Here is a 25,823-nt window from a genome sequence, read left to right as displayed (position 1 = left end):
CATTATCATACATGTAGATTAAGATTTCGGCGAGCTTAAAATGACACCCATATAATGATGACGGGAGAATCAAATCTGACCTCTTCGCATAGGATAGCATGAAACAGATCTTCATGTCTAGCGTGGTCCTTGCAGCCGGTGAAACGGACCGGGCTAAATGGCTAGATTCCCTCAAATCGGGAACAGTTCTCTTATACCAAAAAATATATATAAAAACAAAATGCAAACAAACAAGGAAAAAAAGTACACACACAAAAAAAAAACCATAAACAAAAACAAAAAAACCCAAACCCCCCAAAAATCAACAAGAATAGAGTTTACCACTGTAATAAAATCTGTCTTGGTAACGGATATTTCCTGCAGGTTTTACGACAGGACAAATGACTAAATTACATGTATTATGATAATAGTTGAGAGACTGCGACCGTGTTTAGTTGATTAGACAGTCTTGTTGTTCACTACTACTGAGGCTGAGTTGACGTCTGAGACCAGTTAAAGTACGTGTACGAGGGAGTGAAATCTAATTGACCTTGCGTGTGTCTGCCGTCTTCTCCAGTTCTGATGTTTGTAGATCCCTTTATGTACTCGTTGTACGATGGCTCAACTGCAACATAGAAAAAAAACACCAAGAATTTTATGTAGTTTTTCAGTGTGTTTAGGGGCCGTGTGATTTGCGTATGGATTTCAATAAAAAATGTTAAAATGTATAAGATGTGACATAGTACTTCCGGTCAACAGAACTTTTGAAACTATACACCTTTTAATTCTGATCTATCCTTGCTCCTATATGCAATATCAACATGAAACTGGTGTAATGATAAAATATCTATTTAATTAATATTTCAGGGCTTTAGTTTCCTCCTTTTTGTTAAAGCTACATATGTGAAGGTTAATCAAATCAGAAAAGAGATCAAACGAGGTCACTTTGTATCATTAATTACCTTAACGCAGCGTCTCTGCATACAAAAAGTAGTTGAAAGCAGATTCTGGACATGCAAAACTAGTGTTTAATGTCACTATTTAATTTGTGTCTTCATTATTAAGAACAATGGAAATATACAGTAGCATAAGACATACGCGTAGCAACTTTGGAGGGTGCCGATGGAATTGTAGAAAGCATCTGCTGGTACCGTTGAACAGCCGACTGCAGAGGAATTGTTCCTATGATGATGTCCACCTTGACACCAATTGGTAATGAAGGTCCCGAGGGCCATATCATCAGCTAGAATATTAATCATCAGTACCTGATAATATTATACATGTTTATATCCATATATTTATGGCTTTGTTTTAAAAGGACATGGTCAGATTTAAACCTTGAAATTTCTCTTCAACATTCAAAATGTTAACAAAAACATGACCCGAGCTTTGTTTACATAACAAAGAATTGTGAGTTCTTGCAAAAACGTGATATTTTTCTACACCTATCTTCCGCCAAAAATATAGTCCTTGTTAAATTCTAAACTTGGATTACTTTTTCTATGCCATGTTGTATGATAGTAAAAAGAAAGAAAAATATGACACTTTATTTTCCTTTTATTTTGATTTAATGAACATTTAACCAAATTTACTTTTAACAAGTCGAAAGACCAGAAAAGACTCCTTCCTTAGCCAAAATCATGAACATACACCTTTATTTAACGTTTTTACGTTTAAAATTTACTTCAAAGACTTCTCATACAATACTTATTTACAGGAAATAAAACAATGATCATGACAAAAGCGATGCAATTGATTCTCTAAAATGACTATTCTAATAGATTGAGCTGTCTTACAAACTTCTTGAAGTTGACAAGGATAGTTTTACCAATATATAGTATTCAACTTTAATGTTTGAGCAACAAGGAAGGAAAGAGGGGGGTACAGGGGGGATTATGAATCTGTCTCCAGTCCATACATCATCTTCCCCTGGGGGTACGTCTCGGTATGGAAGGGTGTTGAGAATATCATACGTTTTGTCAACGAGATCCCCTGCCATAAAAATGGACACCTAAAAATATCAAGTAACATCAGAATAACCCGAAGTGCCAGCAAAAGAAACCACTTAGTTTAAACTTAACAGTACTTTAATTATTTACAATTATATCATATAAAAATAAAAAAATATACAAACTTACAGCAAGAATCCATCCGCAAACATACATACAGTTAAGTGTATATATTTATATTAAAAGAAATCTTGGAAATTCTAGAAATTCTAGATACAAGATGTTACTGGTACATTCTGGACGTACACGGAATTCAAGATTCAAGAATGTTCTTTAAAAATGGTAATACCTGTTGACCACTCCAGAATACCTGTATTCCAGAAGTTTCTCAATTTATATATAGATAATAAAACAATACAAATACACTTCAACTACACATCCTCACAACACATCAAACATGATATTGTGTTCTTAATGATTTTTCTTCAATGAATTTGAAAAGGCGGCGACAGATAAACAAAAACTCTGACACTGTTTGATTATCTTTCACTGCTATTTCTATCATATACAGAACACGCGCGCGCAAACGTTTTTTTACCGGATATTGTTGATAACATGACAAATGGCCAATTTACATGTACTAGTATATGGCGGCATCTTTCTGCTATCAATATAACTTTAGGTCAACATAATTATTTTCTCAAGTCACGATTGCTCTTAATAAATCACGATAACTTTTTTGTTATTTCAACAAATTCTCACTTTTAAGTTTTTTCCCAAATCATGATAACTTAGTTTACATCAATATCTGTACTCACCTGCATCAACTTTTTGCATTTTCCCCGGGCTGCCTATAATCATGCCTGGACTTTTGAGAATACCCCTGTGGTATCACATAGCGCACAAGAATACTTCCGTGCATTTTAAAAACCGTGTGTTTTTGCCTCGAATAATTATTTAAAGCCTGCGGTCTTAGAATGTCGGATTCAATTATTTGCGTAAAATCTGATAGAGACATTACCGTTATTAGTGATCACTCAGTGTGCTATAGACACAGAGTTTGTAACGAAGCATTTCCATGCGAAGTTTGCAGTAACTGGTTAGAGGAAAAACGGACGGTTATCAAAAAGATGATTAAGCGAAAGAATACAGAAGCGAGGAGAAAATCGGCGACAACGCGAGACCTAGAAATTCCATTGTGTGTGTGTGGGGGGGGGGGGGGGGGGGGAGAGGGGATGGCAATCTGAATCGTTCAGATAGTCAAGTCTTTACTGCGGGAAACGTAGCTGTATCAGAAAATATCTCTCTGATAGAAACAAGGCAAAATGGCGGCGATTGGGTGCAGGGTTCAGTACCTCCTCAAGTTTATAAATTTCCGCTTTTCATGTTGGGACATTTCGAAGCCTAATGGCAACAATATAAAAAAGAATTGCATGAGAAATTTAATTGACGCTAGAATTTAAGAGTTTGTTCAATTTCAAGTTAACAATAAACTGGTGCTATAATAACGTCTGACGTTCGTTCAGACCGGGCGTGTAACAGGTTCGATAGATTTCAACAGTCAATGATCAACGCTGGAGAGAATCGGGTGACGATAAACTGGTAAGCCACAGAAGTGAAACTAATCAAGTCTTTAGCAATTCACTTAATGATGTAGTTGAAGCTCACGAGGATAATCGTTCAGACTTTTATAACTCTGTCTTGGGTTTAGTGCATACGCATAACACAGACTCTAATGGTAAACTGGAAAATTTTTGTTAAAAAAGTGTCAATGGAACTGAACTTGAATAAAGTTGAAGTTTCTGAAACTCAGAGCCGAGACTTCAAATCCTATATGTCAGATCGTTTGATGAGGACAAAATATTTACCCCACAACAGGCTAAGCGTATGGATGGGTACATTTTAAACACATTGACAGATGTTGATGAAGAATTCATCATCCAGAATGCACAAGCAAAAAGGTGCAGTTCGGACTATGATAATGAAAATTCTGACTTTGACAAGTACTGCCGCATCTTGATGGCAACATTGAGGATAGCAGTTTTACAACAGGGAGGAAAGGAAACAAAAATTCCAACCGTGTCCGCATCCCTATATTGCATTCACACATCAGTGATTTATAGAATATAGATCAAGGATCTCGACTTCTTTTAAGAGAGTTGATATATGACTCACTAAATACGTCATATGTTGATAATGTTGTATCTGATGAGGACAAAACAGACGCCCTCCAAGCTTTGATGCAAGTGTTCAAGTCGATGGCTTATGTTACTTTTCGTATATTAGTGGGCGCAGTTGCAGCACGTAAATCAATTCACATTGAGGATTTGGCTTTTAAAAACAAAAAAACAAAACTGAAAACAAACTTCTTGTACAGACAACTCTGAATCCTACACTGGGTTTTTGGAAGTATTTTAACATTCTTCACTCAAGTGCAGAAAGTTTGCGTGCTGCTAAAGACACGCAGCACCTGAGAGGTGCAAAGCAGAGGGATGGTTCATCCCTAGGCCTCAGGTGGCAGGGGACAGTTTTTTTAATACCATTCATTGTAGCCAAGGGATGCATGTCTTCGGAACTCTGTAACTAGAATTTCCTCAGTTCCCATTCAGCACAAATACCTTGAATTCACTCTTTAAAAGGCCAATCACCAATTTCTGAAGAAAATTACTAATCAAAACCTGTAAAATTCTCTACATACTGGTTTTTATGAGATTTTGGCCCTTTCATATTTTGCTAATTTTTCATGATTTTTCAGCTTTTTAGACCTCCCCCAGCTAATTCCCTGCAGAGGGTTGACCTTCCGTACCGCGTGCATGTTGCACTATCACATGTCACAAACTTACCGGTGTATAGTTTTCAATGTCCCATCCACCTACTTTTCGTGTTATTTTACTTCCCGTCTGTAACTTGCAATTTCACTGTGTAAAGTCAGCACAACAGTCATAGCCGCAGGTTTCGATTTTACTTCTGATTCTCATGTACCTAACATAAGGGGCCTACATATTGCATATCAATTTCAACAAGAGACACTCCTCTAACTAATGATAATCATTAAAAATCATTTCATGAATTTTAGCAACACTCATAAGCCTTCAAGTACAGCAACTCTCAATTTTACAAAACTATTGACGGGTACTTTATTCGAAACTGTCCCTTGCTACCTTTAACATACACTAACATTCTCTGAAAAGTCATCTTGTCTTAAAATTAAAAAGCTTATGCTTTTCTGAAAAAAAGTACACCACATTTTGCCAATTCCATTGAGGTTTAAGAAAAATATGGCCATTTAAGTGAACCCACCATTTCCTCTTTCCTCTATTTAACACAGATTCACAGGGCTCTCCATAAATAAAGCATCTTTACCTAATCTTTTAGAGGTCAACTGTTGTTCAACCTCCTTAAATAAGAAACCTTATTCGATACTACATACATCTGCTTGATATTATCATGATAAAAGCATCACATCACTTTACATGTATACCCTCCCCCTATCTTTTGATTTTCACATGAAGCATTAGTTTGAACACTTTAACCTAATATTATGAAACTTGTGGCAGTTTCCTTGAGTCATTTCTTACACATAATTGAAAACAACCATCGCTGATATTTAAAATTGATCTTTTTTGGTAAATGGATGATTTGTAGCATTTTTATTCACAAAATGTCATGTCGCCCTACATGTGATTTCTTGTCTTTATGAAAAACTAAGCCTATAATCATATTTAGTGGATATCTTATATAGTCTGGTTTCTAGTCTCCTTTTAATTTTGCTAAATTAGTAAGACCTACAAGTGTGATGTGTGCGTTTAATTAAAATGAAATTCAAACACACCCGGGTACCAGGGGACGGATGAGAATTCCATGAAAAATGTTCAAATTTTACATGTTTTTCTACATTTTTGATGCATATACACAATAAAAGGGTAAAAATATGTTGTTTTTTGTTCATTTCAAGAGTAATTATCATAGCAGATGTTATTTCAAGGTCAAATGTACATTTACATATCCTACATGTAATGGTAATGGAGTCCATTGGAAAGAAGGGGTGGCTTTTTCAATTCTGTAAATACATCTAAAATACCATTTTTTTGATAGGAAGGAGCAAAAACTTGAGTTTTTTGACATATTGTATACTTTGATAACTGCATTTGTCCACATGTAAAGTTCATTTGAAATAAAAATATGCTGTTTTAAAAAAATTGGGTGATATAAGTCAGGTGGATTAATGTTATTTCATAAAATCAGACAGCAAAATGGCTGCAAATTCATAAATTTCATGTTTTAATTGATAAAAACTGTTTAAAAGTATTTATTCTTATCTCAGTAATTAATTTAAGCCTATTAATTGTCATCAGGTAGGAAATGCCTACTCTCTAAGCCAATTTACTCTAGTGGTGGTCATTCTACACATTTAAGAGGGAGTTACTCCCCTTGAATATTTTAGCTATATAATAAATCATGTCATGACATCTATAGCCAAGAAAATCATCCATTTTCATGGATGTATTACTTATGGTACAAAATCCATGCGCGGATCTAGAGGGGGGGGGGGGGTCGGGGGGGGGGGGTCCCGTCCCCCCTGGAAAATGAAAATTTATCAAATTTACATAGTAAAATTATCACGAAAATATGCCTCGGACCCCCCCCTTGCAAACACAATTATCCTTCGGACCCCCCCTGGAAAAATTTTCTGGATCCGCGCGTGAAATCCACTCAAAATTACAATTAAAGGAGAAATATGAAAATACTATGTAGTCTTGAAGGTGGCAGGGGACAGTTTTTTTGATACCATTCATTGTAGCCAAGGGATGCATGTCTTCGGAACTCTGTAACTAGAATTTCCTCAGTTCCCATTCAGCACAAATACCTTGAATTCACTCTTTAAAAGGCCAATCACCAATTTCTGAAGAAAATTACTAATCAAAACCTGTAAAATTCTCTACATACTGGTTTTTATGAGATTTTGGCCCTTTCATATTTTGCTAATTTTTCATGATTTTTCAGCTTTTTAGACCTCCCCCAGCTAATTTCCTGCAGAGGGTTGACCTTCCGTACCGCGTGCATGTTGCACTATCACATGTCACAAACTTACCGGTGTATAGTTTTCAATGTCCCATCCACCTACTTTTCGTGTTATTTTACCTCCCGTCTGTAACTTGTAATTTCACTGTGTAAAGTCAGCACAACAGTCATAGCCGCAGGTTTCGCATTTTACTTCTGATTCTCATGTACCTAACATAAGGGGCCTGAATATTGCATATCAATTTCAACAAGAGACACCCCTCTAACTAATGATAATCATTAATCAAAGTACTGAAGTACTGACGGGAGTTGATTTTATCGATTATTATTTATCTTAAAATCAACGATATGTCATTTTGCTTGGCAAGTAGTTTATAATCTCTATTTGAATTACGCACATTTTTTTAATATGGATTCTGGGACTTTTCCGACAAGAATTTCGAGAAAACCTCTAATGAACCATATTGTGTAATATTTAAAAATAGAATTGATTTCATCAAACTACATGTATGTATCTAATCGGTATTCGAAATATTTCAAAAAGTGTATGGGTCCAACCAAAAATGAACTCTAGTCTCGTTCAACCAGATGCTCGGCTGTCTCCGTTAATCTCCGACGAGTAAGAGATACCAGGTCACGTGATAGCTTGATGATGCGACCTTTAAATATAGACTCTCTGCTTGTCGGAGATGAACGGAGACAGCCGATGGTTAAACGAGACTATATTGAACTCTGGCGTAGGAATACATACTACTGCAAAGAACTTCTAAATTGTTCGTACTATTTAAAATCTGACTATTTCTTAAGTATTTATAAATACGTTTCCTTTTAAAAAAAATGCTTCAGCGTACATTACATCGAGTTTATCGATTATTTTCAAGAACTAACTCATGTCAGCGGTGATGATTTGTGCTTAGGTCCAAACACTGTTTCAGATTCGGTTTGCCAGAGTAACTGCATAGGAGAGTTGATTAAAATCAACTCCCAAAAATCATTTCATGAATTTTAGCTACACTCATAAGCCTTCAAGTACAGCAACTCTCAATTTTACAAAAATATTGACGGGTACTTTATTCGAAACTGTCCCTTGCTACCTCAGTTTTGCAAGGATAAGAGAGAGAGATAAGTCGGCGAGTACCTCAGAGCCAGAAGAACATCCTTTGCAAAGAAGGGAACGTTTTCTGCGGAAAAGACTACTCGAGAAAAAGGACAGTATTTCAATTTAAATGTTCAACTCATAACTTTAAACAAGATCGTTCGAGGTTATGACGGATCAATTAGATATTCGCCTCAACTTGCAAAAATCAACTAAAGTAGGCTGTCGGATCATTTCTTACCACAGAGAGTGGATGTAAATTACGTTCGACGATTTGATTTTTAAAATAATTCAGGAAGGACACAAACCTGTGTTCACAAAACATCCTTCAAAGAGAGGAGCAAGAATAACAAATGTACAAAATGTTGCCCAAAGACATTGTATTTTAGAAGAAATAGAAAGTTTATTAGGAAACCATGTCATAGAGATTTTCAAGACACAGGATGGTCAGTTTTATACCGCCTTTTTTGTTGTTACCGTCTAATTATCAATTTGAAACCGTTCAATATATTTCTCCAAAATCATCATTTTAAAATGGAATCTCTAAGTTCAAAAATATAGGCTCTGAATAAGAGAGACTGGGTCGCATCAATAGATCTAAAGGGAGCTTATTTACATTTCCCGATTTATCCAGAAGTCATGAAATACCCAAGTCATTGATTTAATGGCAGCCTGTAGAGATTTGATTTCTTTTGCCAGACTCAAGATGCCTACAGTTCAGTTCTTCTGTCTCAGTGGCGTCCACATGTGGACAAAACTATGGACAAAACTAGATCAGATGATTCAAATTAACAGTTTTCTCACCCCACATCTTCGCTGGTGGACAGAAATTAAAGAAGGAATGTTCTGGCAGGGATATCTGTTCTGGAGCTTCTAAGCAGATGTAACCTTGTGGACGGATGCATCAACATACGGTTGGAGAGCCCACCTAGAAGATAACAATGTGCCCGGTGAATGGACAGTGATATAACAGTCATCACATATAAATATGTTGGAATTCTGTGCTCGTCACTTCAGAGACAATGTCAATCACAGACTTACAATCACAAGTCTTACTGAGGACAAAAAATTCAACAGTAGTGTCTAACATCAATCGCCTGGGGGGTAGGGGGCAAAGTCTGTAGTCCTGTGCGTGATGACATGGAGGATTCTGCATTGGTGTCTCCATTTTGGGATACAGCTCAAAGCAGCTCACGATTCGGGAAAAAGGGATGTTATAGCTGATCAGTTTTCAGGGGGCGACAAATTCCCAAGAAAACGGGATGGAGTCTCACACAAGAAATAGTTCATAAGATTTTTTGAGTTTTTCCCGCTCTGGCAACAAGGGAAACCGGAAGCAAGAGGTATTTTAATCTCTGTTCCCAGATCCTTTAGCATGAGGATACAATTCATTAGCTGTAGATTGGACAGGAATGTATGCGTATACATTTCCTCCTCCCATATTTATTCCTAAGGTATACGGGAAAGTGGAACTGGAGTCGTGTGTTCTTCTTCTCATAGCTCCGTTTTCACCAAGACAGCCATAGTTTCCATACCTTCTTCATTTATTGGTAGACATTCCAGGGGAACTTCCTTCCAATTATAAAGGACTTGTCGCGGCTCAAAAAAGAGGACAGTTCAGTCATCCAAGTCCAGAAAGGCTATATCTGGCGGTTAGGAAAATTTTAAATAACAAAAAACGGAAAATAGATTTTCTGAGAAAGCTGGATCATTTATCTTCAACTCCCGAAGACAGTCAACAAGAAAAATGTATGATGCTAGAATACTAATCTACAAAGAATGGTGTGCCAAGAACCAAAAGAATTCAGTTGAGTCCACTATAACTGGGTTACAGGTCAGCAATGGCATCAATACATAAGGGTTGAAGCAATAGCTCTGTCAGTAACAACGTTGATCTATCAAAATTAATAAAGAAAATCTACGATTCTCAACCAAATGTAAGACCATTACTTCCTAATTGGGATTTGCCAACTGTCATTTGGAAGTTGTGTGACTCCCGATTAGAGCCGTTAAATCGTGTGAAGAAATGAAGTTCCTACCGCGGAAAACGTTTTCCTTGTAGCTCTGGCGACAGCATCAATAGTAAGTATTGTTATATTCAGTAGTATATTCTCACTATATAACTCTTTATAGACGAATAGTCAATAATTGTAATATTAGCTCGTCCGAAAAATATTGACCAGTCAATATTTTTTTGATATTGACCGGCTAGGAATAATATCTAGAGAATATTCCTTCTATTTCAAATAAACGCCTCTGATTAGTTGATTCGTAAACGATGACGTAAATAACTCTTCGCGACTCCAAAACAAGGTGACGTCATAACAGACAGTCAGTCAAGGCAAATAAACAACGGACGCGCAATGCAACGGTTTGCCATCATAACGGATATAAGGATTTGCGAATTACTGTGAAGTAAAATCAGGTAGAACATCTGTATATTAATTCTTTCGGTCGGCGAAATATCACCAGTGACCGTTTGATGCTGAGGATATTTTGGAAATGAACTTTGCACAGAATTGAAATCGTGAATTATTTGTTGAGCCGAGAAAATTACGGCGATATGTTTTCAATTATTCTCTTAATTTTGGTTTGTTTCTTCATATAACAAAACAAATGTTGACTGTGTTTTCGGGTAACATTGATTATATTAGCCCCCTTGGGACGAAAATATTGCCCTCCGCTTGGCGTCGGGCAATATTTCGTCCCTCGGGGGCTAATATAATCAATGTTGCCCTCAACCCCAGTCAATATTTGTATAATATTCAAGCTCTTTCAATTTGAGAGACACATTTACGTCCTGAACGCAATGGAATACGTTTGTTACCAAATATACAGTGTTTGGCCAAAAGTCAGAGATTTAGAAAGCCATCAAACCTTTGTAACAGACAATAGGGACTTGCTTTTGTGTCCTCGAAGAGCACTTAAAATATACATAAAAAGTGATGAAAAGTGTTTATTCTTGACTTACGTATCACATTCACAAAAACCAGCATCCAAAAGATGGATTGTGTCACTTGTAAAATGTGTGTATAAACAGAACAGTAAAACTTTATCCCATGCGTGCGCATGATACTAGACGATTGACAGCTTCATGGGCCCATTTCAATTGAAAAACATTTGAAGAAATTCTACAGAGCTCGTTCGACAACAGAAAAAACCTTTACATCATTCTACATAAGAGATGTTCCTCAAGAAGAAGCTTGGTTTGCCAAGTCTCCAGTCTTTGATATATCGAGATGGGCGAAAAGGTAAGAACAGAAATGTAATACCCGTTTGGGTGATAGCATTCTTTATCTTACTATTATACGATAGTAATCGTAATCTCCCGCCCAGTATTTCTGCTACCAATTTTGCAAAAAGCTGATGCAGGTAAGTACAGATATTGATATAAAGTGGATATTTTTAAAGGTAAACCCCCTGGTTAAGAGATATCGATATTTACCTACATCACTCACTCCTTTTCGTTTGGGCTCTAATTGTCTGGGCCTTCACAAAACTTCAGGCACGATCGTATGCAGCCCGGGGAAATGTAAAGTTGATGCAGGTAAGTATAGATATCTCGTAAAAAGGAGTTTTACCTTTGGAAAGCTCCATTTTGAATAGACATGATAACAGTGAGAACTAATCAAAATAACATTAAGGATATTTTTAATTGTTAATTTGTTAAATGTTTATTGTTGAGTTATGTGAGCCGAAAGTGATGTGGATGGCAGAAATATGCAACCATGATTTTAAAATAAAAGTTTGTACCTACCATATACAGCCGTGCACGAACTCCACATACACGACTGGACTTGTTTACGATATAGGCATCAAAGAAGACAGATTCTCCGGGAACATACCCGATCCGGTTGAGTCTTAGTGTTGCCTCTATGGGTCCCGATTTACAACACAGACAACACACGTTCGTTTCTACTGAATTCTCTGCTTCGCGCTAAAATGTGATACAATATAGCACTATTTAAAAACTGAATTTCTAGTAAATCACTGCAATACCTTCTTAATAAAATTTTTACAGCTGCTTACATCGGCCAGTGGCAGCTTGTTGAGATCTAGTAAACCAATTACTGTAAATGCACGTTTTGTGTGGTCATTAAAACTCCAACTCCTGTCTATTGTGCCCTTCGCGATGTAGCGGACGTGCCCATGTTCGCCCTCAAAAGAAGACGGTATTTCCAGAGGTAACACAAAGGAGAAAGGAAACGTGTGAAGTCCTGGTTTCAGAATATATTCATCACGGTCACCTAAATCTGTAGTAGAAAGTGATAAAACTTTCAAAAAATGGCTCAACAACGTTAATTTTGCTATTTCGGATTTCAATGGCTGTTTAAATCATTACAAAATTACCCATGGCTATAACAGAAAATGTGTTGTCAAAGTATTCTTCCTCTGATTCGCATGTCCGTCTTTGATTGCCAACTGCAATGTCAACATAAACATAGGCCTCTCCCAAAAATCTCAATTTGATATCTGAAAAAGCCAAAGCTTCGATTTACAAAATGTATGTACAATACATATCTTAACTTACTGTCAAGTAACCGAGAATGCGCTGCATATTATTTCAATGCGCATACGCTGCATACTCGTATTATTGTTCAAATTTTTGCGTTCCTGAGCTGGACAAATCAAAACAATAAAAAGCGTTCTTTGGCGATTCATGCGGTATCTGAAGGCAGAGATATTGGTGAAAACATAACCAACAATGACTCATCCAAGACAGCATTTTATTTTTATATTTTTTTCTTTCTTTAATCATAAAAAAGTTAACGTAAATAAACTATTAATTGTTAATGCACATCAGTACGTTAGATAAAAAAAGCCTCATCGTCTTTTATGGAAATTTGCGCCTGACATCATCATGATTTTTTCGTGCAGTCTTGGAATTTTTCATAGGCTGCTGAAGGTTTAGACCGATTGATAAACTGGTGAAAACCGGATCCTGTAGATTTCAGTCCTGTCAGTTTCTATACAGCTGTGAATTACAATCAATTTTCGTAAGAGATAGAGGGAATCTTACTTAGTGGATGGAAATTTTTAACCAATAAATTGCTTTCTTTGGTAATTCATGTGGGATATGAAGGTGGCGACATTGCAGAAAAAATACTTATAATCAGACTTAACTCAATATGAGTTAAGTCCAGTTATTGAGACAAATAGAAATCTAGCTGATCCAAGAAAGATTACTATCAATTACTAGTACCTCTATTGGTTTCACGTGTATAATTTAGAGTTATCGTTCCTAGTTCATCGCGCAATCGTTCATGTGCAACAGTCATCTTCCTTTTCGGATTTCGCCTTCAAGCAGTAGTTCGATCATTCCCAATCTCCAACAATCAGGACCCATCCATCCTTAAATATTGCCAAATACCAACAAAGTTCGTTCCTTTCCGCCTTAAAATGTTGAGAGCAAGGAAGTCTAAGTGGAATTTATCGTCCCCATATGCGGCGTCCAATCCAGCGGCCTCAAGACTAGGACGTGGTTCGAGAACTCAACCGCAACCCCAACCTGCTTTGTCCACCCCTGAGGCTCCTGTACAACCAGTGGAAATGTCGGTGCCAGATGTCGCTATCTCCACGCCCGCCAATCAGCAAATTCAGTACCTGCAACTTCAGGTACTGTTTTACCCGCAAGCAGCAATGGTATGTTGTCATCTGCTATTGCTACAAACCCAACACCCCTTATCAGCGTTTCAGACAATCTTGGTAATTTTGTTCCCCAATCCATTAAAGAAAAAATTTGGTCCAAAGATTATATTGATCTAGCCAAACTTTTGCGCACCGACCTTGATACTGACAAGCCAGACCAAAAATTTTCAATTGTCGACGGTCAGTCAATTATGTCTCCAAAAACAAATTCCAAGAAAATCACAACAGTTGATTCTTAGACTAATGCATTTATAATTTTTTCCAGCATTGATTTGTTGAGACACCCTGCCAGACATTCAGGGCATCCTAAAATACATTCAAACTATCAGGTTAGGGGCCAGCAGAAATCCAAATGCAAGTTGGTTGGAGTATGATAAACAGCTTAGGCTAAAAATTTCCACCAACACATCTATCACTTGGGGTTCTGTAGACGCTGAGCTATGGCTTATGTATATGTCCAATCCAGCTGTAGCCCATAACACTCAATCAAACTCAAAATGTTACGACTATAATTTCAAAGGTTGTTGTAGCAGACAATCATGTCTCTACCAACATTTGTGCATGTACTGCCAAAAAAATCATCCTCGCATACATTGCTGGTCATCGCAATCATCTAGCACACGACATACCCCCACTCAAATAAACCAACCAAACAACTCTCCCTTTCGTCCCAACTTGCACCAGCCACCCAACCGCCCACGCCAAACATTTCAAGCCAGACAAAGGTTTATGGGACCTAGGTTCAACTCCAGTTAAGATTGAAATTATGCAAAGTTATTTGGATAATTACCCTGACAAAGATACTGCTGAACACTTATCACTTGGTTTCCGTACTGGTTTTCATTTCAATTACACTGGTTTAAGGCTTCCTCTGAAACCCAAGAATATGAAATCAACCCAGGTTCATATTGCTGAACTACTTGCTATTATCAATAAGGAAATAAGTCTTGGTCGCATGTCAAAACCTTTCAACAATTTACCAATTTAGATGTAATCCTGTTGGTATTCTTCCTAAAAAAGATGGGGGTTGGAGATTAATTACAAACCTGTCTGCCCCTACTTGTAACAGTGTCAACGATTTCATTGACCCCGCATTATGTTCAGTTTCGTATGCATCCTTCGATCAAGCAATAACTATGATCAGTTCCTTGGGTAAAGCTACATTGTTATGTAAAATGGACCTTACTGCCAATTCACTCTTTGGATTTCTGTCTATTGGGCATGTGTATTGAAGGTAAATACTATTTTGACAAGTGTATGCCCTTTGGATGTGCCATAGCATGCTCTACATTTGAAAAATTCTCATCATTCCCTCACTGGGTACTAGCTAAGAACTGCAATAGTCCAAACAGTATTCATTACCTTGACGACTTCCTGTTTGCGGGTAGTAGGGACACATCTCATTGTACCCAGTTTGCAGAGTCTTTTCAAACATTGTGTCAACATTTCGGTATACCTCTCAATTCTAGCAAAATTGAGGGCCCTACTAGCAAACTAACTTTCCTGGGTTTGGGTAAAGACACTGTTACACAAACTATTTTCATCCCGACCCATAAATGCTCTGAGCTTCAGACTGCACTAACATCACTCCTTCAATCAAAAAAGGTTACCTTGAAACAAATGCAATCACTCTGCGGCTCACTTAATTTTTTTGCTAAGGCACTTCCTGGTGGCAGGGCATTTTGTCGTCGCTTTTATAATGCTACTATTGGCATAAAGAAATCACATTTCTAATTAAGGTGACCCATGCAATTAAGGAGGATGCTAGAAAATGGATCCAGTTTCTCGAAAACTATAATGGTAAAACCCCATTCCCTGAGTTAGCCTGGTCCAGTAATGATGCACTCAATCTTTTTACTGACAGTTGTGGTTCCTGTGGTTGGGGTGCATTTTTTAACAATCACTGGACAGTAATCAAGTGGCCTAACTCATGGTCACTTGATGTTTGCAGAGACATTACATTCTTGGAGCTTGTACAAATAGTTGTTGCAATCTGGTTATGGCAGGATTACTTGGTAAGCACAAAATTAATCATAAATACAGATAATTTGGCATTATTCCATATTATCAATTTCCAAACAAGTAAATCACACCGTGTCATGCGCTTACTCAGGCCGCTAGCGTTAATTTGCATAAGTCGCAACATTCAAATAAAATCTGTTCATATTCCTGGGTATTATAATTCTATAGCAGACTCTATCTATCGTTTTCAGTGGGCAAAGTTCAGAACACTTTCTCCGAATGCAGACATTCAGCCTACACAGATATCGACGGAATTATTCAACCTCTTACACCCCACGTAGATGTGATTTTATCTGCTGCCATTGCAAAAAACACAGCTGATACATACCAGCGCGGTCTCGAGTCATTTGGTACATTTCGTAACAAATTTTCCTTGCAGCTACTTCGGCCACCACCAGTCCACCAGTTAGTTAATTATATTGCATACTTAGCATCAAACTCCATTTCATATTCAACTGCAAGATGTTATATTAGTGGTATAAGCTATCAGCTCCAATTGCAAGGTCACACTGACCATACCAAAACATTTATCGTCAAAAAGATGCTTTAGGGAATGCCATCGCTTAAATCCCTCCAAAGACATTAGAGCACCAATAGCTTTACCCCTGTTAGGCCAACTTGGTTCTGCATTGTCTTCAGTTTGTGCTTACTCTTATGAAACTACACTGTTTGCAACCGCATTTGAACTAGCCTTCTTTGCACTACTGAGAGTGAGTGAATTTACTGTGTCGAGTAGGAATGCAGTGGTGTTACTTGAGACTGACATTCATCTATTAGACTCTGAAATCAAGGTTCAGATTAAGGGCTCTAAAACTGACCAACTGGGCAAAGGTGCCACAATCCAAATACCTCTAAACACACAAACAACAACATAATTTACTTATTTGAATCAATACCTATCAATAAGACCTAATGTTTCAGGCCCATTCTTCTGCCACTTGAATGCAAAACCCCTAACATCATATCAGTTTACTTCAATCCTACACAAAACAATAAAATTCATTGGTATGGATACCACATCTTTTAAATCCCATTCATTTCGCATCGGTAGTGCACCGCATATGTTTCTACAAGGTATACCTGAAGAAGAAATTAAGATAAAAGCCGTTGGAAAATCAAATGCCGTTTATTCATACATTCGAATATAAGTACCTTGCAACACAAATACTGTTTTCTAATAGTATGCTAAGTTTGCAGGTACCCCTACTACAGTATGGATAATGGGTTCATCCTTGATCTGCTACGCCTATCAGTACTCATTTACCAATTAAAAAAATCAAGACCTACATCTGGAGCCTCACAATATTTCCATAAGGTGTTTGGCAAGAAAGGAATGGTGTGGGAGGACGTTGAGCCAGGCTTTCGTGATCTAGTCCAACAGTTTGGTTATCCAGATGTACTAATGTTTCATTGTGGGGGTAACAGTATTGGTACTACTAGTATGTCCTTGCGTCGCCTTCAAAAATACATGAAACTGACAGTTGCCAGTATTCACTCTATGCGGCCAAATTGTAGAATTATTTGGTCTCAGATCTTGCCAAGAACATATTACCGTCATATGTTCTCGCACATAGCAGCAGAAAAAACACGCGTTAGGATCAACAGTTCCATGTCAAACTTCGTCATTGCTAGAAATGGGGGCTATATCAACTACCCATATTTAAAAAAATGCAACTCAAATTTATACCCTGATGGCACTCATCTCTCTGATTGTGCTCAACTTTATTTTTGAATGGTATTCATTCTGGCTTGTACAAAATATTGCTTGAAAACCTTGACACTTTTCCTCCTTTACATTCATGAAGCAGTTTTTGTCATGGCATGGGCAAAATTTGCCCGCTTGTGGCGGATGTCCGCAAGCATCAAGCAAGTCATCTTGATGCTTTCGTACATATGGCCGAATTTTGCATGAAGCCCCGCCGCAGATTCTGTTTATTTCCAGTGTCTCTGGCCAATAATATGGGCTTCCGTCATTTTGTCATTGTCATTGTTTTTCTACGGCATATACTGTTGAAAAAGTCGACGTAGACCATTGTGCATAATACATTGATTGACATTGAATTTTTGTCATTTAACCATTTTGAACATTTATCAAACTTCATTGATCATCTTTGTTGTGACCGTTGTTTAACCATTGATACCTCAATTCATTGTTCATTGAAGTCTTATTCTATATATTGTATTCTTTGCCATTTATTATAATACTAAAGTAAAGCCATGACAAAAAACTGCCAACAGACGTGTTTGTTATTCTATTCTGTTGAAATAATTAACCCGCATTAGCGGGATGGTAAATTTTTTTCTGCAATGATTGCTACCTTTATAATCCGCATGAATCACCAAATAAAGCTTCTTATCGTCTATATTTGCATCTTTCTTTTGAGAAATTAATAAAGTGATTGTAAAAAGTAAGTAAAATAAACTAAATTACTGTTAATGTACATCAGTACGTTAACTAAAAGAAACAGCCAAATCGTGTACTATGGGACTTTGAGTCTGGCATTATCATGATTATTTCGTGCAGTCCATGATTATTGTTAGGTCGCTGTAGGTTTCAGCCAATCGATAAACGGTGTGCAGATTTCAGTTCTGAAGCTTTTATAGAGCTATGAGCTAACTAAAGTTTCCGTAAGAAATAAAGAGAATTATGCTCGGTAGATGTAAATAAAACGCTATATATGAACGATTAATCTTCATATTCAAATTCAATTTTAAACTTTAGTCTTGAGGTCTTAACCTCTCCTTGATAAGTTAATACCAACTGGAAATACGTGTATCTTTCATATTAGTTATCAAAATTTCAAGTCTGGTTTTTACCATTGACTTTTGTTTCAGACTCCAGGTCCACAATCACCTTCCCATTGATTGGCTGACCAGGAAAATAAATTGCCTGTGGATTGTCAAAGTCAATCTGGAAACACCGCAGCTTCTTTCCCATGTCCAATCTACAAATAAAATGGACACCATACTCTTCATAGATTTCGAAAGGGGGAAAACACCATTAAAGATAGAAGAAATACGATATTTACTCAGCCAATTGAGTCTCAAATGAAAAGCACGTGTAAAGAAGTCCACGCAAATTTCACGTGAGTTTAACATGAAGTTCGCGTAAAGTACATTTTGTAAAAAAAAAACTTTATGATCAAAAATTACACATGATGAGATCTACAATAGTGTCTTAATTTTAAGCTTGCAACACCTTTGGCGCCGAGGTACGGACCTGGTCAAAGTTTGTGGGACAGTTCCTGTTTTTACTTAACCTTTTCTCTCCAAACTTGCATTGATTGTGCATTTTGGTATACTTATGAACTTAAGAGACTTGTCCAATACTGGAGAACGTTAAGGGTTTTGGAGAAGGTTGAGTTTTGGGGGGAAGGTGCCCTCTGATAACAAATCTAAGTCATGTCCTTACTCCACTTAACTGGCATGAATTGGGGAATCAAATCTTATAATGAATTTATACAACTGAGAGACTTGTATGTTCATGCTCATTTTCCCCAAAATTTCTATCTAAAAGCTTAGCGCAGTGGGTTAGAGGGTTCACTACGGATCTGTAATGTACTTTAATCCACATTAATATCGACAGATGTCCCATACCATCTTAAGAAGATTTATAAAGTATAAAATTAGCCACGTCATCCACCCTTTAAAGGGACCTAGACACAATTTAAGACACAAACTCGTTTTTTTATGTTTAAATACTTTACTTGTGCATTTTGAATAATTAACCAAAATTTGAAAGTTAGAAGTCAAGTTGCAAGCAAGATACAGATAAAAGAATTCTTTTTTTATGTAAACAATGTTCCAGTCTTCAATTTAATTCAAATGATGTTTTAGTAAGAAATGTCGATTTCTTTTAGAAAATGAATCATGGCAAACAAGACAACTTATTCAATATGTTCCTAAATACTGTTACCAACAAAATAATGAAACATTTGATTGAAACTTAAACCAACACTTTGCAAAAAAAATATAACACGACTCGAGCTTTGTTTTCCAAACAAACAACTTCAAAATTGTATCATGCTTGTAACTCGAAATTTGACTTTCAAATTTTGACAAACCAATGAAAATACTATTACTGTATACAGTCAGGGTTATTTTCGCCCCTCTACACTTGCAAAGAGTTTCGCCCGTCTTGAATCCGCCCATACACAGTTGTGTCTTGAAAGAAATAATTGAGCCATTGGAATTCGCCCAGTCTTAAATTCGCCCAATGACAACAAGGGCGAAAGGGGCGAAAAAAATGAGGGCGAATATTTCCCTGTATACAGTATATTATGACCCATCCTAGACATCAATATTGGAAGGAAAAAAAATTAAAAAAAAATGAGCTCAAATTGTGTGCGTAATTTGAATAATTGACCTGAATGTTGGAAGTCAAGTTACAAGCAAGGCACAGAGGAAGGAATGTATTGTAATATTATTTCAAAAAAGTTCAAGTCTACTACATGTATTTGTTACCAAATTATGTTTCAGCAAGACAGCATTTCTTCGAGATAATGACTCGTGGCATAAAAGTTAATGAACTCAACACGTTCATATATAATATTATTAACCAAAAAATCGGATTGAAAGTTATGCCAAAACAACACATATGTAGAACATAACAAGTCTCTGTATCTTGCCTGTAACTTGGTATTTGACTGTCAAATTTTGACAAAATATTGAAAATACCCATATCACCTAGTATACTAGACATTAAACATGGAAAAATAAAATGTGACAAATTAGGGCTCAAATCTTGTCTAGGTCCCCATTAATGCTAATATATTGCCTCAGTCACTCAAAAATTTATCGTGATCCTGCCAGCTTTTATTTCTTCTTTTAAAATGCCCTATTTGAAAATTTTATAGTTTGTTCAAACATCTTAAGTATCTGGATATACATGTATGCATTTTTTCATTGCTGATGTTAGCAGCTATCTGTTACATGCATATAGGTCTTTCAAGTAAAATGCATTATTTATCCACTCCGCTTACTCTTGTATGCTTCTATCCTTACTGTACTCTCTGATTGAAAAACCACATTTTTGACATATTTTTCAAAAGCAGTTTTAAAAGTAGCTGGATATTTATATCGCAAAATACGCATATCCCTATTTTTCTCAGAAATCAATCATTCCAGACTAAGTGAAAATGACACTAATGAACATAATTACCCAAATATACATATATAATGTCCAAAGCATTAAAAAAAATAATAATCCTTTCTTCCCTCCCCCCCCCCCCCCTAAAAAAAAGAGTCATTGAGTCTTTTGCTCATATTGTGCCCCTTATATTTATTTTTTATTTACCATCAACTACACAGTGTAAATTAATTATACAAAGGTTGCTCTTTTTCTTGCATGATTTTTAGTTTTAAGCATTTTTTCTAAAGCATAAATGATAAAATCGTTTTCATAAACAAATATGGCATTTATGGAGAGAGAGAGAGAGAGAGAGAGAGACAGACAGACAGACAGACAGACAGAGAGAGACAGACAGAGAGAGACAGACAGAGACAGAGAGAATCGTACCTGTTTGTTATAACCCGTTCACGTTCAACGTCTTAATCTGATAGTCTGAATCCGAATGGTATTTGGGAAGAAAAAAAAACACCGCTCTATATATCAAAAGGAATTGCCAAAAGTATTGTTCGTGTTCAAACTTCCGTTTTGATTTTGTCTCACCGTAACAATGATAGTTATGCAACTGTCTTGTTATTTTGGACAATCGCTAATATCTCACGGCATGCATGTTCATGATCGATCTTCAATTGTTTGTTTTGTCAATGCATAAACATGTATATGTGCATTTAAGTATGGCATGTCAAACGTTAAAATATTTGATTCATTTTTATTGTATGATTTTTTTTCATTATTGATCGAAAATAAATGGTCTTTCATTCGTTTTGAAAAAAAAATAAAGTAGTATGGTACAATTTTACTCTGTATTCGTTTGCATAGTTTTTCATTTTTATTGTATAATTTCATATTTTATTGCATAATTTCAATTTGTGTCGTTCAACTGAAAGGTGATTGAATGGCATAGCTGGTGGTTGCGTCATCGATTTTATCATAATGAATACGTCATGACATATTACCCACGATATCAAACTGATAATTGCTTTAATTTATCATGTTGATTGCTCTTTCACCATTCCAAAAACACTGTCAGTCCATCCACACAACTTGTCTTACATTTACTGAGAAAAATGGTAAAGAACGATAATTCCTCATAAACAATCCAGATCGCGGATACTAGTATATAACCTGATATATGATTATTCCAAGTAAACCCTTTGTGACAAATATATATAAAAAAAAAAAACAACCAAGGTGCAATACAAATTCAGCTGAAATGGAAGTTTCTTCAATTTGTGAATTTAAATTCATTGCGTACATAAAATCATAATGGTAAAGTATTCAATATAATTCCTTTCTTAAGAGTTGAAAACATAATATATTTGACATTTGAAGTATATTCAGAAATACTTTATTACTGTACATAATATAAAGTAAATGACAGTAAGTATGAAGTTGATAAGAATATGCCTAAACCATTCATTATTTTATCAAATACACAAATAAATCGTTTTTAATTGGAAAATTATTTCATATCCTCGGACTACTGTAGATCTTATTGTTACATGTAGATAAGTACATCTCATCTTATAAATACTTCACTAATATGTATAACTAGAAGTGTACATGTATATATCTTATAGAGGTGTACATGTATATATATTACATCAAATATATTAATATGATTTAATATATTTAATTGTAATTGTTATCTATTCAAACTATGATTAAAAGTTTAACTAAAGAAAAAAAAACCAAATACGGTTGACTTGTGCTAACCAATGACTCAAATTTTAAAACCTACATGATTATACATTTAATGTCAAATCGTCTTTCAAATTGTTTAACTCTTTAACCAAATTCATTAATTTTGTCAAAGAGGTTTGCCTATAAAACCATTGTGGTATTCAAAAACATGATAAACAGTATTTTTCAATACGAATGAAATGCTATATGTACGTCAACACTCAAATAAATAATATCAAGGAAGCACATTTTTAACGTTACATTTACATATAACTGTTGTTTCTCAAACATACTTTTAAATTAATTTTTCAAACCATGCCCTGTGATGTGCAACTTAGATTATCAGCAAACCATTTCAATACAGTGTCGCTATAACTACAGGCATTGCATGCAAGCCTTTTATCTTCTTTAATTTGCAATGGAATAATTATTGCATTAACGAAATATGAAGATCCTGCATTGTAACAATGAAATGTTCTAAAACGAAACAGCATGTTATAAATTGCTCTTTTGATTAACAAATCACTCAAGAAAGAAATAGCTGCAACATCGTATCATATGATTATATGAATAAATGTAAATGAGACGGGCAATCAATAAAATAAAAAAAAAACTTGTTTTGTTTGCCTGTAAAATCTTTTAAAAAAATCTAGATTTAAGTGTGTGTTTACACAAGGTGCAGAAGAATGAGTGCTTGAGGCTTCAGTCAATAGTGCAACGCAATTGGTGAGTTTTTCTTTTTTTGCGAGAGACCGTAATTGTCCCCTTTATATTGCATCTAAGTTCACCGAGACCAGTTGTAGTATGTGTAGGTCGGAGTGAAATCGAGTTGTCCCTGAGTGTGTTCCCCTTGCTCCTCATCCCTGATGTTCGTCGGCCCCAGTATAGACTCGTTATAAGACGGCGCGGCTGAAAGAAATGGTAACACACGTGACTGTACAAAAACGCTCTCCATATCAGTACCACAAAACTTTTCCATAGCAATATAAGCCTCACATTCATTCTCTGAAATTACTTTGATATTGAACTGAAAAGTTCAGTATCCAAAACATCAATAATTTTAATTGAAGAAGAAAAAACAACATACGCATTGCTACTTGTGGCGGTGCCGAAGGGGCTGAAGAAAGTGTCTGTTGATATTGTTGTACAGCCGACTGAAGGGGAATGGTTCCTATGATAACTTCAACCGGAACGTTCAGGTCAAAAGCAGGACCTGAAGGGTCAATAACTAGCTATAACAAAAAACACAAACATTATTATCAAATGCAACGCAATATCCATCGCTACAACATTGCAATATATGTCTGCCATATTATTATCAAATGAAATGCAATATACATCGCTACAATGGTGGAATGTATCATGACTGTCGTGACTTTTAATATGTTCATAACTGTTGTCTATTTTATTTTAGACAAAAAAAAATACAAAACAACGACAACAACGATTGAAAAATTACAACAACGAATCTAAGACCATAATGAAAACAACAATTTCTCTCATTGCTTTAGACAACATGAGACATACGAGTTAGATCCGCCAGCAGTGTCCGTCACTCTTTGCCTAGATAATACCAATTCATATGATAGATAATTTCATATTTTAAAGCTAACTTTCGAATAATTGTCAATTAAGAATGAAATATCAACGAACAGTGTAGGTACCTTAAGGATGTATCTGACATCTATGATGTTACAACCAGAAAGGAAGGAGGGCGCCACGGGGGGAATGATGAATCTCTCTCCACCCCACACATCTGAGTCTCCAGGGCCTATATCTCGGTGCGGAATCGTGTTGATCACTTGAACTGTAGTGCGGCTCTTCCTCGTCGCGTGAAAAGTAGTGACCTTTAAGATAATTTATTTGATTGTCTAGAATTACTCAATATCATCAATGGACAAATCTAAAGTATAGTTTTTTTTTTTTATCAAAACTAGATCTTAAGTAAAGTACTGATTGAGAAACTTAAAAATCTAGCATATTAAGGATACATTTATAATTAGCAAATAAGTACGTATCATTTTTATGTATTTGGATATATAAATACGGGTTGACCATGTGATAAAATTTCATAATGCCCGGGTACATTTCGCTGATAATATATTTCTTTTAAAAATATGTTCCTTTAAGACGTAATTTTTATCATTATGGACAATTGTAATTAATTTTTTTTCCTATTAATGTACGTACCATTTCTAAGTTTGCAGACATGCCACAATTACGACTGGACAAGTTCTGAGCACTGGCCTCAAAGTACAAAGACTCTCCGGGAACGTACCCGATCCGGTTAATTTTTATTGTACCCGTAATTGGACCGGATTTACAACACAGACAACACAGATTCTTTGAATCTGTTGCCTCAGCTCCATTCTATTAAAAAACACGATATTGCTTTTACATGTATTGATTAAAATTGTAATGCATATTTTTGTAAGGATGTATTTTAAAGGAATGCAAAACGAGTAGTCCCATAGAATTTCCTTACACCGGCCATTGGTTGTTGGTTGAGATCTAGAGCACTCAGAACTGTAAATGGTCGAACTGTTTCGTCATCAAATCTCCAGGGTCTGTCTATTGTACCCTTCACAAGGTAGCGGACATAACCTATTCCGCCTTCAAAAGACGATGGTAAGCTGGGAGGTAACACAAAGGAGAAAGGAAATGTGTGCTGTCCCGGGGGTAGGGCGTATTCGTCACCGCCACTCAAACCTAGAACGAGGCATTGAACCACTACATGACGGAACTACAAGATGTGTTAAGATTCTTTAAATAATGGCAAGTATCTATAAGCTGTTCGAAACAACAAAACGTATGGTTATGTTTTTTTTAACATTAAAGAGACACTAAAGCTCATGCATTTTGCGCCAATACTATGAATTAACAATTTTCCCGTAACTTAAATGGATTTTCATGTCAAGTTAAAAGTTTAAACTTTGCAAAAATTACGCTTTGTAAAAATCATTCTCAATTTATCGCTAAAATTAATACTTTTAGACGGCTTATAATGTAAGTATAGCAAGCCCAGCCTTTCGTTCAACAACGCATGCGCATCAATTGTAAACGTTTCAGCATGGCTTTCAGAAAGAAGATGAAAATACCACGAATTTCGAGAGATTTAGCTAGAAAATGACCAAAAGAGATGGAGACAAAACAAGTGCGAACTATATATCTTGTAAGATAAGATAAGATCTTATGATGTAAATAAAACTTCAATGTCTCTATGATATAAATTTTGAATTCCGGAACATCTTTAACACGCAATCGTGAGCCGTAAAAAAAATTCGAACTTTCAGTA

At 36.0% G+C, this 25,823-nt stretch overlaps 1 protein-coding gene across 1 annotated transcript in view; it reads right to left on the bottom strand.

Annotated features, from left to right (window-relative positions):
* The window catches only part of LOC128176837 (uncharacterized), a gene marked incomplete at its 5' end in the record, with an annotated part of 41,630 nt that overhangs the window by 1,053 nt on the left and 14,754 nt on the right, over nt 1-25,823 (bottom strand). Inside the window, 12 exons of the mRNA XM_052843385.1 lie at nt 81-604; nt 1,078-1,222; nt 1,808-1,990; nt 11,804-11,983; nt 12,076-12,299; nt 12,397-12,519; nt 18,535-18,662; nt 23,317-23,437; nt 23,616-23,760; nt 24,193-24,375; nt 24,719-24,898; nt 25,014-25,237. Of these exons, the coding sequence (XP_052699345.1) occupies nt 462-604; nt 1,078-1,222; nt 1,808-1,990; nt 11,804-11,983; nt 12,076-12,299; nt 12,397-12,519; nt 18,535-18,662; nt 23,317-23,437; nt 23,616-23,760; nt 24,193-24,375; nt 24,719-24,898; nt 25,014-25,237 (1,979 nt within the window). The remainder of the gene's footprint in view (nt 1-80; nt 605-1,077; nt 1,223-1,807; nt 1,991-11,803; nt 11,984-12,075; nt 12,300-12,396; nt 12,520-18,534; nt 18,663-23,316; nt 23,438-23,615; nt 23,761-24,192; nt 24,376-24,718; nt 24,899-25,013; nt 25,238-25,823) is intronic.

The sequence above is a fragment of the Crassostrea angulata genome, chromosome 3 (genome assembly GCF_025612915.1).
Source record: "Crassostrea angulata isolate pt1a10 chromosome 3, ASM2561291v2, whole genome shotgun sequence".
In the NCBI taxonomy this organism is placed as follows: domain Eukaryota; kingdom Metazoa; phylum Mollusca; class Bivalvia; order Ostreida; family Ostreidae; genus Magallana; species Magallana angulata.
Note: the sequence above shows the minus strand (reverse complement) of the source record. Positions and strands in the feature narration are given on the sequence as shown.